At 37.4% G+C, this 15,129-nt stretch overlaps 2 protein-coding genes, 1 long non-coding RNA gene and 1 other non-coding gene across 5 annotated transcripts; 1 reads left to right on the top strand and 3 right to left on the bottom strand.

The window, feature by feature from the left end:
* The first annotated feature begins 689 nt into the window (after positions 1 to 689).
* Positions 690 to 4,303, top strand: LOC122648626 (U6 snRNA-associated Sm-like protein LSm6). 2 transcript variants are annotated; one of them, XM_043841837.1, is made up of 2 exons: positions 690 to 1,138; positions 4,107 to 4,303. In XM_043841837.1, the coding sequence occupies exon 1, from the start codon at positions 844 to 846 to the stop codon at positions 1,126 to 1,128; it is 285 nt and encodes a 94-aa protein (XP_043697772.1). In that variant the 5' UTR covers positions 690 to 843; the 3' UTR covers positions 1,129 to 1,138; positions 4,107 to 4,303. The 2 variants fall into 2 exon arrangements, with proteins under 2 accessions (XP_043697772.1, XP_043697773.1); XM_043841838.1 differs by lacking the exon at positions 4,107 to 4,303 and adding an exon at positions 1,993 to 2,264.
* LOC122648627 lies at positions 1,184 to 11,073 on the bottom strand. Its single transcript, XR_006331106.1, has 4 exons — positions 11,061 to 11,073; positions 4,506 to 4,513; positions 3,775 to 3,779; positions 1,184 to 1,338 (listed from the first exon to the last, which is right to left on the bottom strand). It is a non-coding gene; the product is annotated as an uncharacterized LOC122648627 (long non-coding RNA).
* Positions 5,484 to 9,662, bottom strand: LOC122648625 (CASP-like protein 5B3). Its single transcript, XM_043841835.1, has 3 exons — positions 9,402 to 9,662; positions 5,839 to 5,971; positions 5,484 to 5,747 (listed from the first exon to the last, which is right to left on the bottom strand). The coding sequence occupies exons 1-3, from the start codon at positions 9,530 to 9,532 to the stop codon at positions 5,556 to 5,558; spliced, it is 456 nt and encodes a 151-aa protein (XP_043697770.1). The 5' UTR covers positions 9,533 to 9,662; the 3' UTR covers positions 5,484 to 5,555.
* Positions 11,074 to 13,135: 2,062 nt separating the features above from the next.
* TRNAG-UCC lies at positions 13,136 to 13,206 on the bottom strand. Its single transcript has one exon. It is a non-coding gene; the product is annotated as a tRNA-Gly (tRNA).
* Positions 13,207 to 15,129: the final 1,923 nt, after the last annotated feature.

A 15,129-nucleotide genomic window follows, 5' to 3' on the forward strand; every position in this document is an offset into this window, starting at 1 on the left:
AACAATCATGTCAGTGACTCTTTTTATGGCCGTGATCAAAATAGTAGATGATCTACTCTTTTTACGGGTTCCCACTTCATGATGATGATAAAGCTAGTAGTTATCATGCGTTAACTGTCAACTTAAAAATAAGAGCACAGAGGACATTAAATAAAAGAGGCTAATAGGGAGAACAATAATGAATAAGAAGAATAGTCTACCTTTTCTTTTCTGTTATTTTTTCTTGTTTTTTGTTGTTAAGCAAATAATTATATTAAGTATATATATATATATATATGTAATATTATATACTTATAATTAATACAGGGTCGGGTTGGGCCGGGCCGGGCTAAGCCCAGGATCTAAACCCTGACCCGACCTGACCCTGCCAAGGCCAGACTATAACTAAACCCAAACCCGCCCTTAGGGTTGACAAATCAGGGTCGGGCTCGAGCCGGGCTCAGGGTGGGTTCGGGCAGGTTTGGGCCAGCCGGGCTTTGTTGACACCCTTATTTATATGCAAAAGATGAGCCGGACGATGCCCCTACCACCGGTTACGGTTATTCCCGGCTTGGACTACTGGTTAGTGCCTGTTAAGCTTTAACGGTTCCTCTCTAACATCAATCCGACGACCGTGAAGAGCAACACTTTAATACTCCTACGCGGCTACGCTGTCTCGGTGTCTCCATCTCTTTGAACCCTAATTAGTCTCTCCAAAGAACGATCGGACAGCTCAGAAGAAGACGACCAGACTAGGGAAGGGAAGGCTTTCTGCTTCATACTATTACAGATCGCCGAACGTTGATCTCCGAATCCGACTACTTGAAGATAAGCGTTGGAGAGAGTAAACCGTAAGCGTAAGAGATGAGCGGAGGAGTGGGTGGAGAAAAGGGTTCGATGACCTCGACGAAGACCCCGGCGGATTTCCTCAAATCGATCCGCGGTAGACCTGTCGTTGTGAAGCTTAACTCCGGTGTCGATTACAGAGGTATCCTAGCCTGCCTTGATGGATACATGAACATAGCAATGGAGCAAACCGAAGAGTACGTCAACGGCCAGCTGAAGAACAAGTATGGAGATGCTTTCATTCGAGGAAACAACGTTCTCTACATCAGTACTTCTAAGAGGACACTTCCGGATGGGACGTAGCCTCCAGGAGGTATGTTTCCGAGAGTTGCTTCACGAAAACGTGTTACTTTTTTGGATTCCAATGATCAATCTTCCTGTTAAGAATATGGTAGGAACTTATTAGCGGTTTTTGTCTCTGTTAATGATCTTCAATGTCAATATGAACTATTGAGGGATCATTGGATTTGTCTAGCAATGTTGTTGTCAAAAAGTAATTAATTAAAAAAAAAACTCTTGTTCAAAATTTGTTGCAAGTTTTATTCACCAATGGTCACTTTCGATTTGATTCTTAATTCTGAGAAATTTCCTCCCTTTTTGTCCATATTATGAAAGGAGGATGCATAACATTACATTAATATTGCAGATGACATAATTTGGTGCATTGAGTACAAATTACAAAAGGTGCTTTTGAGTGTCATGCCTGATCCCTACCTATGCACTTCACAATGTTTATAAAACCCCTACTGTGCTGTGCTGTGTTGCTTCATATACTCTATGAGCATTACAGCATCATAAACTGGAAATTTGAACAATTTCAGTAGTTGACAGTTTGACACCGTAGGACATGGATTTGATGCGACTCAGTAGTTTTTTTTCTCTGGCGAAATGTTTGTAGAAGCTTGTAGGGAAAAGCAGAAAATAGAGGAAATGACCTAACTTTATTCCTAGTGCTTTTATGGTTGTTGAATTGGTCTGCATCACAGTAATTCCTTTTTCTTTCAATAATCTGACGTGGGTCTAGAATTCTAGGGTTCCATCTGAAGTGCCTTCTTGTCTGATGTCATGACTTGAAGCTTGGTTTGTTTTTGCTCTTTGTAAGTCAGATGTGATGGCTCTTGAAATTTGGTGTGAAATTCTTGATCTCCCCTTTTTTCCCTACAGCAGAAAGTAGGGACTAATGATAGCAATAACTCCTCCAACAATGCTAAACAAGACCAAGGAAAATCCTTTAAGCCTCTGATTCTCTGTGTCCTTGTGTGATGTTTTTGGCTTTGGATGCTTGATGGACGAGTGCCATTGGTATGCAATGTTTCTTTTAAATATAGATAGAAGAACATAAACCTTGATTTACCTACAAATATATGGTCCTTCACCAAGGACAAAGTATACTAGAAATGCCACTAATACTGCTGAAAGGGGGTTAAACATTGTGACAATAAAAAAACCTTTTTCTTCTGTGCACCATAGTTGAATCACTATTATCAATCCAGAGCACACCACTCCCTGCAATTTTCCATCAACAATTTATGATTTTTACTGTGAAGTTTTAAGCTTTTGATTAGTGAGTTGTTAAATGTTTGAAATCCCCCTTACAGCATATATGATGCACCAAGGGAAGAAAATCTGGAATATCCTTGCCCAAGCCATATTTGGTATCACTTTAGTTTTTCTACATTGAATTTTCTATAAACATGGAAGCAATTACATTCGATGATCCCCACAAAAATGAGGTGATAATTAAGATAGAAGCAGAAACTTTTAAATCAAACTGTTCAAGGGCCACAGTTCCTCTCCAGTCACTTGAAAGTACTAGTGAAACAGGGGGACTATGGGGTATGTCATCCACTAGACCCCTGCAGCTCCCACTCTGTTTTGTGTCACCAGTACTTTCAAGTGACCGGAGAGGAGCGACACCCGCTGTTCAAGATGTATGGCATCATTCACAGAATGTGGCTTGATCATTCTGTAATATTCACCATTCGATGGAAGAATCTTTTTATTTCTTATATCGATTACTACAGTCGGAGTTACAGAATAGCTATGAGGGTATTGATGGATGAGCATTAGGAAGTAGAGCACATTTCTTCTTGTGGAGCATAGACTTGTTCTTCCTTATCGTCCATTATTCATACTTTGTCACAGAAATATTTTCATTTATCCTAAGAATCTCATGAAAAAATGCCTGATAATTCACATCAAAATCTGACAAATCGCCTGTCCAAATGTTAAACCTATCCTTAACCTAGAAAGCTTTCAACTAATCTTGGTAATGAATCCACTAGTACATTGAAAGTACTCACTCTGATACTCAAGCTGTTCTTGGTATTCTCTTTTCCTGCATTGCACCAAAGTGGGTTGGGTATCAGGAAGAAGGTTCAGGGTTGCGTCATCCTGTAATGCATTGAAAGCACTTTGTTTCATGTTCATATGCCAAGATGAAATGAGCAGCTTTAGGGCTTGTGGAGTTTCACAGCTGGGGTTGGGGACCTCTTTCCAGTTTCTTGCTAGAGCAACAACAAACATTTCTCTTCATACTTCATAGCTTTTCCTATTTCTCTGTCCTACACAATCAATCCGGACCAACAGGAACCGGAACCGGGCCGGATCTGGTCCTAGTGATATACTATTGGGCCGGGCCAGTTCTGGTCCGGGTCTCCCTACGGTTCTAGAACCGATAGCCCATTAAGGACCTGGTAGCACCGGAACCGTAGGAACTGGATGATATGTAAACAAATTGAATGGGAAATTAGATCTCTAAAACCCTAAAAGGCTTTAAACCCTAACCTATTAATAATATTACATTGTTTTGGACTTTTAACTGGCGCTCTTTTGTTGCTCTTTAAGTCTTAAGTATATGAGTTGAGTTTGAAATGGAAATTATGAACTTTTAAAGCTGTCTCTTTATTTATATATGCATCAATGTCTTTATTTTGGGCTCTACAAGACTATATCTATGTATGATTCTATGATGAAGCTCCCGTTTATCTAGAGAAACTCTCATTGTCCGTTTTGGGCTCAATAATGTTTGGAACCGATTAGGAACCAGAACACCCATTAGTTAACGGTCTTGGGTCTCAGATTTGGATCTGGTATGCTTATTAGTCTGGTTATGATCTTGACACTTTAGAGCCGGAACCGCTAAGGATCTGGACCGATAGCCTAGAACCAGACCAATTGGCACTCCTACCCCCATGTAATTTGTCAAATATTACAGTGGACTTGTAATACAAAAGTTTTTTTTAATGAAATATTCCATCTTTTTGCCTTGTAGGAACTAGGAAGAAGGGTGGTGGCAGAGCATTGAGGATATTTTACTCTTGCATCTTGTTTCCCTACTTGAGGGCATACTGTGACAACAGCACAGGAATTGGCCTTGGCTGGCGTGTCTATCTGCTGTTGGACTAATTATAAGAAAACAGGCACATATTATGGAAGATGTCCCTTTTCGATCTCACTTTTTCTCAGTCCATGTTCGGGAATGACAATGTTGTAAGGTGGGCACCATAACTATAGGTTGAGTTTAGCCGTACGAGTTTGCTTTGGAATTAATTGAGATGGGATCATATTTTTTTTTAACAACAGCATTTTTAATATAATCTGAATCTCAAAGAGAGAAAGGGAGAGATAAATTGCAGAGCAATATTTCTTTCATTTGCATGCAGTGATTTAATTAAAACAATTCCTTCTTAAGGTGTTTACTCCTATATTGGTTTATCTTCATTTATTAGAAAAATAAAGAATGGTTACTTCCACTCCTGTTTTTGCCCAGTCTTGTCAATGTAACTACCGAATGAAGCAGCATCCAAGAAGCATTCTATTTTCTAGTTTCCTGTTGATAATCTTGAGACCTGCTTCCATGCTCCAAAACAAACACTTATGGTTGCTGCTCACAGTTGTTAGCTAGGACAGCCCATGTTATGAACAATAAGTTGAGGTACCTATGGCTCAAATAGAATGATCATCTTCCCTGCCAAGGATGACTTTATTCACTTACACCTGCTGGTTACTGAGATTTGTTTCATCCCAGCACTGTTACATGCTTTGGGAGTATTGATGTTTATCAACTCCATGAAGTTAGAATTTGGTATCTATCATGCATCATGTTTCAAGAGAATCATGTTACTGTGACTCTGTGAGTAGTAAGAGATGTCCTTGAGAAGGTAACCTTCTTCTTAATCAGGGAATAGCTGGTATTAATATCAATTTGGAGAGAGGGGAAAGTATTTCAATTCACGGTATTTAGACAAACTGTTATTGTTAGGTAGTTCTTCAGCTAGGCAGAGTGGAACATCAGATCGCCTTCATATCAACATTAACAAGATTAAAGTAGTCAAGTTTCCCCTTAACAATGAAGATTTACCAAGAACTTTAAAATCGATATGATCCCATCATTTCTAACCATCATGGACACCGTCCGTCAATGGATATAAAGTTGTTCAGATAATAACTGGGTAATAATCATCATAATCTCTTCTTTTCAATCCATTGCTCAGCTAAATCAGAGATAAAATACAATTTTAGCATTGCAATGCTTTCCCTTTTCTCTGCATCCGAAAAATAAAAAAATGCTCTCCCTTCTCTTTTTGTTTGTTTGTTTTTTGTCGGGGGGGGGGGGGGGGTTGTATAAGCTCTATTTTCATTACAGATTGAAATGCTTTTTGAACAATATGAATTTCATTTAACCAACCACATCCTCACTAGAATAAGAACTATTATCAAAAGAAGGATTAACCTTCAGCCAGAATCCCCAACATTATTAAAGATGATAGTCCAACCATTATCCAGCTAAAGAACGCCAGAGAGACTGATATCTGGTATTTCATGCAATCCTCTCCCTTCCATAATCCAAAATCTCTTGTGTATAGGAATATTACACCTGCTGAGGAGGACGCTGCTGAAAGGGTCAATGTCGCAGTAACCTGCAAATTGTCATCCAAAACCATTAAACAGCAATTTGTGGAAGCACATAATAAAAGAATAACAAATGTCAAAGGCTTGATCAAGGCTAACCCAATCTCCAACCACAAAGAGGGTGACCAAAATAGGATTGTGGAGGACAGTCTTTCTTGCCAAGGCACATGCATCCAAACACGCAAGCGCAAAGCTCCAGATGACTTGCAAAGCCAGTGAAGCTATCAGATAGCTGCAGAGGACATGGTGAGCTTCAGCACCAGGTTTAAGAAGTTATAATATGGAGAACAAGTGGTATTTTGGCCAGATACAACTAAAAATACTTTGTTGCAATTGAATCAAGGATTTTGGGGATCTTCAATGATAATGCACAATATTTTTGCAGCCCCACCCACGCCACCCCCATCTCCATCTCATCTCATCTCCCCACTTTCATATCCTGAAAACAAGAAGTAACAATGAACTAAAAAGCTGGAGGCATAACACCCCAAGTTCCCCTACTACCCAAGAATGTGCGTATGTATAACTGCTATTAGGTGCTGAAGGTAGCAAGTTATAATTTTAGAGAGCAGCCATTCGGATTTATATCAATTAAAAGCTACTATGTATCCAACCATAAGGTTAAGTAGTCATGAAGCTAGGAAGATGAATGCTCTGTCACTGAAATCCTTGAACTGTTCTGCATTAAGCAATTCTGGTCTTTGATTGATGTGAGTCTAGGAAACCCTAAGCCTCTAAGGCCAGCAGGTTATGAGCCATTTATTGACATATGAACGAAAATTAGAGAGAAGGCTATTGAATAAGAAGAGGAGCTTAGGATAATGAGTTTCTGGTTTAAAAAGACTCTGTTCTATCATTGGAAATCTCAAATCAGAAACTCAATACCCTGAACTCCAACTGAGAGAAACTCCTGCAAAATTAGAAGTTGCAGCACCTGATAACAACTAAAAGAGAAAATTTGTATACTTATTCATCCACCATTCTACCTAAAAATATTGGTATCTAGAAAGAAACAACTTTCACAAGATTATGACCCAGTCTTAACATGCACAAGAGAACCTCTTAGAGCTGCACCCTGCCCGTGTTTGCATTCATCCATGAACTCTTTCAAGCTCTATAGTCCAATCTAGTTGGCTATCCTAGGTTAAGTTGATGGTACAAGCCTACAAAGTCTCCTTTGTCAAAATTAAAAATTCCATCTCTGCAATTGAAACATTCATTACCAGTTCTCAGTGCTGCAAACAAGTTTCATGTCATGCTACAAAAGCATCAGCGTTTCATTTCCGGTTTATTTGTAACATGGTAATTAGAGAAGTGAGTCTGATCAACACATGTAGCAAAAATAAATGCATCTCTGAATCACTTCTCTGGGTGGATACAGGGATCCAAATCCCTCAAGCCTGCCTCTGCCCCACAACAGTTGCAAACCAAAACCTCCTTGCTAAGGAGTGCTCAGAATAACCCTGAGGACTTAGCTGGAATATAGAGAGAGAGGTTTACCTCCACAGCATCAGTCCTTCCAAAACTTAATATCATTTTTCCAGCTTTAATAGCCACCATATTGTTGAAGTTTTTTTTGGGTGAATCATATTGTTGAAGTTATCAGATGCTTCAAAACTCCTTTCCACAATATTAAGTAGCTATCTCCAACTGCTATCTACAATAGATTGCACATTCAGCCAAAGGGAGCAAAAGCACACCATTCACTCTACTTGATCAACATTAATATTCCGATCTATTGGTGACTGAGGCATGGCAAAAGGAACCTGAAGTAGATAAGGTGAGTTTGCACTATCTACATCGGTAGTCTTTCCTTCAACCAGTACTCAATTCAGCCTTATTCCAACTAAATGGGGTTAGCTACATGGATATTTTTTTCTCAAATCAACTATATTCAAAACCATACTTGTTACTAGTCCTAGCTATGCATGTCTTTCCTCACCACTTCTCCAATAGTCATTTTAGGCCTACCTCTGGTTCTTTTAGCTTCTCCAATCTGAATCATATCACCCATGCTGACTAGAGCATAATGAGCATTCAACAAGTACTATGTTTCACCAAATTAGAATTGGACAAAATCACACAATCATACTAACATGAACCATATCTTTATATTCTTCACATCAGCAGTGTAACTTTTATTCAAATGCTCATTAAACAATAGTCAAGTAGCTTCTACATTCTTTATAATTTTAATTCAACATTTAGTTCATGGTTTCTTTGAAATGATTGATATTTCATACAATCAAAGTTTTGATGCTTTTCAAAGTAATTGGATTCTAAGACCAGACATTACCACTTCAAGAACAGTATTTTTTTTCCCCCTTCCCAAAAACGAATTCCATTCTGAATGTTCTACATCCCCCCCCCCCCAACTCATTGGAATTGCAGCTAGAGAATGTTTTTGGTTTTTCCTTTTGACTGATGCACCCTTACTATCCAAAGGTCATTCAACGTTGACAGGGATTATACATGAATGTAGCAAGAAGCCACAATAGAAACAGAACAAAAGAAAATAAAAAAGTGTGACAGAAAGTAAGAATAAAATGGCCAAGGGGTAAATGTAAACAACATTGATATTTTCAGCCTTGCAATGACCTGCAATGGTACTACATGAACCTGTTGACATTCTTTCTAGTATGGATTTTTTCGAAACCTTGAAAGTTCAAAATGCCATGGAAATTGCACTATTTAGGTTTATGAGATGAACTTTATCCACAACATGAGAACTACAGTTGCCATGTCCAATTCCGATCAATTGCAGGATTATTTCCTGCCTTTGCACCTATCCTAGACTCAGAATTTCAACTTCAGAGGATTCAAACGCAGCCTATTGCATTAGTGATATGAGAATTGGTATTAGCTGACCTGTAAAAGGAAACTTAAGCATGACCAGTGCAAGAAACAACATTGCATAATGGTTCTTATGCCATACCAATATATTTGTAAAGCAATAGATATTGCATACCCATTAACAGAATGCAATGGAAATAGCTTTGCTGAAAACTTAGCAAAACAAGCATCACCTCAATTGGATTCTCCACACATCCAAGCTGATAAATGTCTCAACTAAGCCGAACAAGATATAATTTTAAAACCTACAGACAGAGATCTTTCTCCAAGGTTTATGTTAGATTTTCCTTAGCCTAGTAAAGCTGCTTCCCTTCCCTCCCCCCCCCCCCCCCCTCTCTTCCGAAACAGAGGTTGTCACAGAGAGATCAGAAGGGGTTTCCCCAGACTTCTTACACAATTCGTTTAATAAGCATCATATATTTGATAATTATAAGTCAATCCAAGACCAAATTCAATTATCTTCACTCTTCACAATCATGAACTCTCTGGCCCTATTCACCGTCGTTTTGAGCCCCTTCCCAACCCCACCCCACCCCACCCCAAAGGCCCCCCACCAAAGAGGGAGAGAGGGAGAGTCTAAAATGCTTCTAAGGAGCAAACCTAGCTAAATTCCCAAAAACCAAATAATATATATTTTTTTGGATGAATCAAATAATGAATTTCGTCTCACTTGAATGATAGAATTTCAGGTTCCATGAATTCTTTCACATAATAAAAGTGAATCCAAACAGAAGTGGCATCTCAGACGTATCAAGAAGTTGGGGGTGAGAGAAAGAAGGGAAAATTTTGAAGTAGGCAGTAGGAAGTACCAGAAAGCTGTGTATTGGAAGAAGCTGGACGTAGTTACCATCAAAGCTATTGAACCCACTGCAAATAAAAACTGTGATATTCGAAGGAGGAGGGCAGTCAAAGTTCCAGGTGTTCCTGGAAATTCCTTCATTTGAACCAGCAGCAACCCACCTCCTCCCAAAAATAAAGGTGGGGAGGAGGAAAAAACAAAATCAGCTCTTCAAGAGCTAAAATGGAAGAAAACCCATATCTCCAAGCATCGGAGCATGAACCAGATAGCGAGTCGCAATTCAAAAGGGAATATTCACTCAGAGTTTCAGACCCAACGTCACTAGGTGCTCAGTTATTAATATAAAAAGGTTATATAAGGAACAACCTTTAACGTTTAAAGCTTTCAATTCAAACTACCCTCTCCTGGTCTGCTGGGAGAAAAATCCTCCAAAAGAGCAAAATCGATCGATACCCAGAAATTGAGTTGAACTGGCTTTTGGAGTATGGACGAGGAGGGAGAAGAGGTAGTTGAACGGAGAACGAATTTTTAAAAGCAAATACAAACAACTCTGATGGAATGAGGGGAAAAGCCATGTAACCTGTATTGGTTAACTTGAATAAAATAAGGCTATGTTCATCATCCATAGATGTTGAGAATCAAACCGGTCACCAAAATGCTAACCTCACGCATTCTGTGAACCTCATGTATCTCAGCATCCAAATGACAACTTAAGGAACTCATAAATTAATTAGTTATAAAATAAGGCTATGTTCATTCATGAATTTTTTCACTTAAAAATCACTTTTATAGAGAAAATTTTGTAGACTTATTTTTTTGTTCTTTTAATATAATGTCTTCTTTTAATGAAGGTAGAATTCTATCAATTTGACATATATACTTAAAAGCGTGCAAAATAATAATAACTCTTAAGAATGACATAATAAAAATCATTTTCTCAGTACCTTTAATTTGAATTTTTTTTTGGAATAAATCAATAGATAATCAAAAGAAAGTTACAATTACTCAATTCATCACTTTGGTTACAACAACATGCATCATTTATACCTATCAAAAAAAAAAAAAAAAACCATGCAAAATTTATTTATTTTTCATTTATTTTAATTTAAAACTTCTAAGTATTGTTCTTGCGAGTTAGCTATTAGAGTTCAGAACAATAGTTTGTATTCTTTTTTATTAATTTTTTGACTGAATAATATTAAAGTTCTTAACCTTTAAAATGTAGTCTGGATGCTTTAAAAAAAGATGTTTCTTGTTGTCCCCAAGTAATGAAATGAAAATTTGTAATTTTCTTTTAATTGTCTTTAGTCTTATTTTCAAAAGTAACTTTAATCAAAAGAGAGAAAAAAAGGTTTTCAAAATAATTTGACTGACTTATCATTATGTCGTTCTTAAGAGTTGTCATTGTTTTGTACATTTTTTGAATACATGTGTGAAATTATAGGATTTACCCTCATTGAAAAGAAAAAAAAGTGTCTGATACTAAAAAGATGAAATAATATGTTTTTTTCTTTCAGTTAAGATAAATCTTATATTTGTACATGTGTACTCAAAAGGTTTGCAAGACAATGAGCTCTTAAGAATGACACAATTCTAAATCATTTTCAAATTATTTTGAAGTCCCTTTTAGTCCTTGATTTAAATAACTTTGAAGAATAAGAAAAGAGACATTCAAAAAAAAATTATAATTTCTCAATTCACCACTTTGGTGGCAACAAGATGTTTCCTTTTTGTTTTGTTTTTCTATTATTAAATGATTGAGTAAACATATTTGCTACCAATTAATGGTTGATGTGGCAGATTTTAAGAGTCCAAACTACGTGGGCCGTTTACAAAAAAGAAAACTATGTGGGCCTATATCATTTAATGTATCGTTATACTGTAAGCCTATGGTTGAGTGGTTGACTTGTATTTGCAACTTTATTAATATAACATGTTTAATTATCATCGATTTTCCTTGAAAATTTTAATCTAGGGATGACAACCATTGAATATTTAAAATAAAATTATAGAAACTATGATGCTTTGCCATGTGGCATATGGAGATAGGTTTGAATCATCTATGAAAAATTGTCGATGTCAATAACATGTGGACCTTTTTAGTTGACCATATATATAGAGAGAAAAAGATCCCTGTCAAGTTGTATGGAGTCTATGATCAAACACAGGAGCACACAAAATTATTGACACACCCTTGTGAAATAAAAAATTCCTTCCATGTTGATGCCACTGTGTGCATTCTCATTGCTCCCCACGCTGACTCATAGAAGGTGAGGGCCCATACATGTATTTTTCTTTTATTTTGTCTATTTTGAAAGGGGTCCACATGAATGATACATTTTTCACACCATTAATTGGTGTAGTGTGCAAATTTCTTTCTACCCTGATAGTGTGGAAAACCTCTCCCTACACATACACACTAAAAAACTTGCACATGCAAGTACATGTATGCATTTGTTAGGTGTCGGAGATATAAAATATCTACACTAAACTAAATGCATTTCAATTATATAAATGATTCTTTTTTATTAGAAGAAAGAAGGCTGTCAGACTCTGTAGCGTATGCTAGCACCTCCCTGTTTCTATTTCTCATCTCGTAGTAGGGGCAAATCTATCATTTCACATGAGGGAGGAGAGAGATAGACATAGGAGGAGCTAGTGTACATTATGCAATTGAACATCGTTCTTTCTCCCTTTTTTATTAATAAATTAAGATTACTATTAAACAATCATTTTTTTAAAAATTTGAATTAATGATAGACAATTAATTATAAGATCCATATAGGTTAGATTTATGGTCTAGGATGTAATTACTTATGATCTTAAATGTATTTATGATAGTTAATAAATAATAAATAACCAGTGAAAGCAAGGTCCACACATCATTATAATTATGTTGGATTTTGGTGTATATGGTATTCTATTATTAAAGCTTTGAGGTTTTTGTGGTTTCGAATTCTTCTCCCCTCTCGTTCTACTTTCTTTGTTTTGGACTTCTAAGTTCTAAGTACATAATATATAGAATATGGAAGCATAAACAAAGTAACCATGTTTATCCTCCCCGTTCGTTTTCTTTTTCGGCAATACTTCAACACAAATAAAAAAGTGGGGAAAGAATGGTGCCTGGTCACGTGGTTCCTGCAGCTAGAAACAACAGCGTATGAATTTACCCTATCACCCCCATAAAATAAAATTCTCATCCATATTGATGTCTCTGCATGTGCTTTCATTGACCTTGTGCTGATGCATGGGCTACACAACTAGGTACATAGATGTATTAGGAATTTTTTCAATTGATGAAGTTTTTTGGAGTTTGACCTACAATATGACTACACCAATAAATACCAAGTTCTTAGAGTTTTGTACGTATTCCTTGCACAAAAGTGATGGAAAAACTACTAACATTCTTATTAGGTTGAAACGTGGCATGTGAGTAGGGACCTTGGGTTAAACTGTTCACAAAAGTTTATATCCATGAGTTGTCATAGCGGATTTTACCTCATTATTTTTCTTTTACATGCACTTTTACTTTCCAAGGAAATGAAGCCTAAGCACGCATGCGTGTAGAGAGAGAGAGAGAGAGAATATGCATAAATAAATGGACATAGTTTTCTTCCACCGCGCATAGTAAACGCTCATCCCACGAACCTTGGGTCTTTTTTGTAAAACCAATCCTAAGGTTACTATAGAGAGTTTACGGTCTGGGAGTAGAAGCTTAGAAAGAAAAAATAAAATACATTGAACTGCGTCATCCGGGAGTCGAACCCGGTCTATTGCTTGGAAGGCAATTATCCTAACCGTTGGACTAATGACGCTCAGTTGAATATCATTTTCCCTTTTAAGTTGTCGAAAATTTTTAAAAAATGTTTGTTGGAGTGGGTGAGAACTGGAAAGGGTTGTAAAAAACAAAATTTGAGAATTCAAATCGGAATCAATAGAAATCGGTTTCATCAAAATAAAAAAGAAAAGAAATCGACAAAAAAGATACAAAAAAAACCATGTAAACTCTTTTCATAGATAAGCAGGAAATAGAATCCGCTTGAATTGACCAATTTGATCCCATTTTTATTTTTGGGGAGGGGGGGTTGTTTGGGGGAGTGTATTTGAAGGGGAATACAAATGTAATATGAGGAAAAAAGTTTCTCACAATCACTGTATCCATATCTTCTTACAATTATTTTTTTTTATATTCTTAAATGGAATATTGAGTATTAGAGCTGACTTTGGAGTTGTCTCGATCAATGACAAGTCCCAAGAGAAATGTTTGAGGTGTTATGAGCATGTTCAACGGAGGCCTAGGATGTCCCAGTAAGGAGAAACGATATGATCCCGATTGAAGGAGCTAAAAGAACTAGGAGCAACCCTAAAATGACCAGAGACGTTGTAAGGAAGGACATGCATAGTATAGGCCTCGTATCAAGTATGACTTCGGATAGAGACTATTGGAGAGCAAGGATTCATGTCATTAACTCCATTTAACTAAGAGTATCCTGACATGCTGGGCTGTGCCTTTTTTTCCTCTTACTTTTATATTCCAGCCTTCTATTTTCCTTTTATTTTTCATATTTCATTTACCAATTTTCCTTTTTGCATTTCTCATCTCATTTATCATTTTGTATCTGGTCTTGTTTGAGTCCATGTAGCCGACCCCATTAAGTTGGGATAAGGTTGTGTTTGTTGTTGTTGTTGTTGTTGTTGTTGTATATTCAATAAATGGATAACCAAGGCTGAGGAGCCTTAAATCTAACCCAACCCTAGGAGCCTTAACTTAAGTCCATCCCGACCTTGTCAGGGCCAAGTATACCCTCAACCCAGCCTGACCCTGCTAAGGTATTTCCAAGCTCAGCCCGACCTTGATTGGGCTAGGCCGACCCTAATTGGCCTTGATTGACCCTAAAAATTATATATATAATGTATCACCCCGCCCCTGTGTTAAACTCAGGCCTGGCCCGACCCTGACCGAGCTTAGGGCGGGCTCGGGTTAGTCAGGTTTACACACACACAGAGAAATGCTAAACCCAACCCGCCCCTGCGTTAAACTCAGGCCTGGCCCGACCTTGACCGAGCTCAGGGTGGGCTCGGGTTAGTCAGGTTTTTTTTGACACCTATACCAAGGCTGAACTTCCGGCTTACATTGTGTTAATGTTTGTGATACATAGCTTACTAAGTATATATATGACTGTTTACCAACATAAAAAATAGCAAAATCTTATATAAATAGCTTAATTTTGTGATACATGACATGCAAAAAACTTAAGTTTCCCCCTAATTGTATACACAAATGTATGGTCACCGGAACTCAAACCCAAACCAGACTGAAATCGAAACCAACATGATAACGCACCGATAAGGGAAACCGAAATCGAAATCAAACCATAAACCGATATCCCTTATTGGATCATGTTTTGGGCTCACTCATTCTCACACCAAAACCAGTGAAACCGAACCGAAGCTGATCCAAATTGACCGATTCACACCTTCATCCAAATGTCAACTCAAATAAAATTTTTTTAGGTACAAAATACATTAAAAAGAAAATAGGAAAAAAACTACAACACAATAAAAATGTCTCATTACAAACGAAGAAACACATCTGCAAATCAAAAGATCTACATAATCTTGTCCTTTTAGGGAGGGGGATCGTTTTCAGGCTGTGTGGCCACCACCATAGGGGCTGTAAAGGCCTTCAACACACCCATCTGCAAGCATCCATGTAATAACTAAATGGGAAGGGTACG

The sequence above is a fragment of the Telopea speciosissima genome, chromosome 1 (assembly GCF_018873765.1).
Source record: "Telopea speciosissima isolate NSW1024214 ecotype Mountain lineage chromosome 1, Tspe_v1, whole genome shotgun sequence".
Taxonomy (NCBI): domain Eukaryota; kingdom Viridiplantae; phylum Streptophyta; class Magnoliopsida; order Proteales; family Proteaceae; genus Telopea; species Telopea speciosissima.

Bases quoted from the DNA above. Each gene is read 5' to 3' on its own strand.
- LOC122648626 (XM_043841837.1), top strand. From the start codon at position 844: ATGAGCGGAGGAGTGGGTGGAGAAAAGGGTTCGATGACCTCGACGAAG.
- LOC122648625 (XM_043841835.1), bottom strand. From the start codon at position 9,532: ATGAAGGAATTTCCAGGAACACCTGGAACTTTGACTGCCCTCCTCCTT. The intron at 5,972-9,401 runs GTACTTCCTACT...TGTCCTCTGCAG, and splicing joins TTCCAATACACAGCTTTCTG to CTATCTGATAGCTTCACTGG. The intron at 5,748-5,838 runs GTTAGCCTTGAT...GACAATTTGCAG, and splicing joins TCTTTGTGGTTGGAGATTGG to GTTACTGCGACATTGACCCT.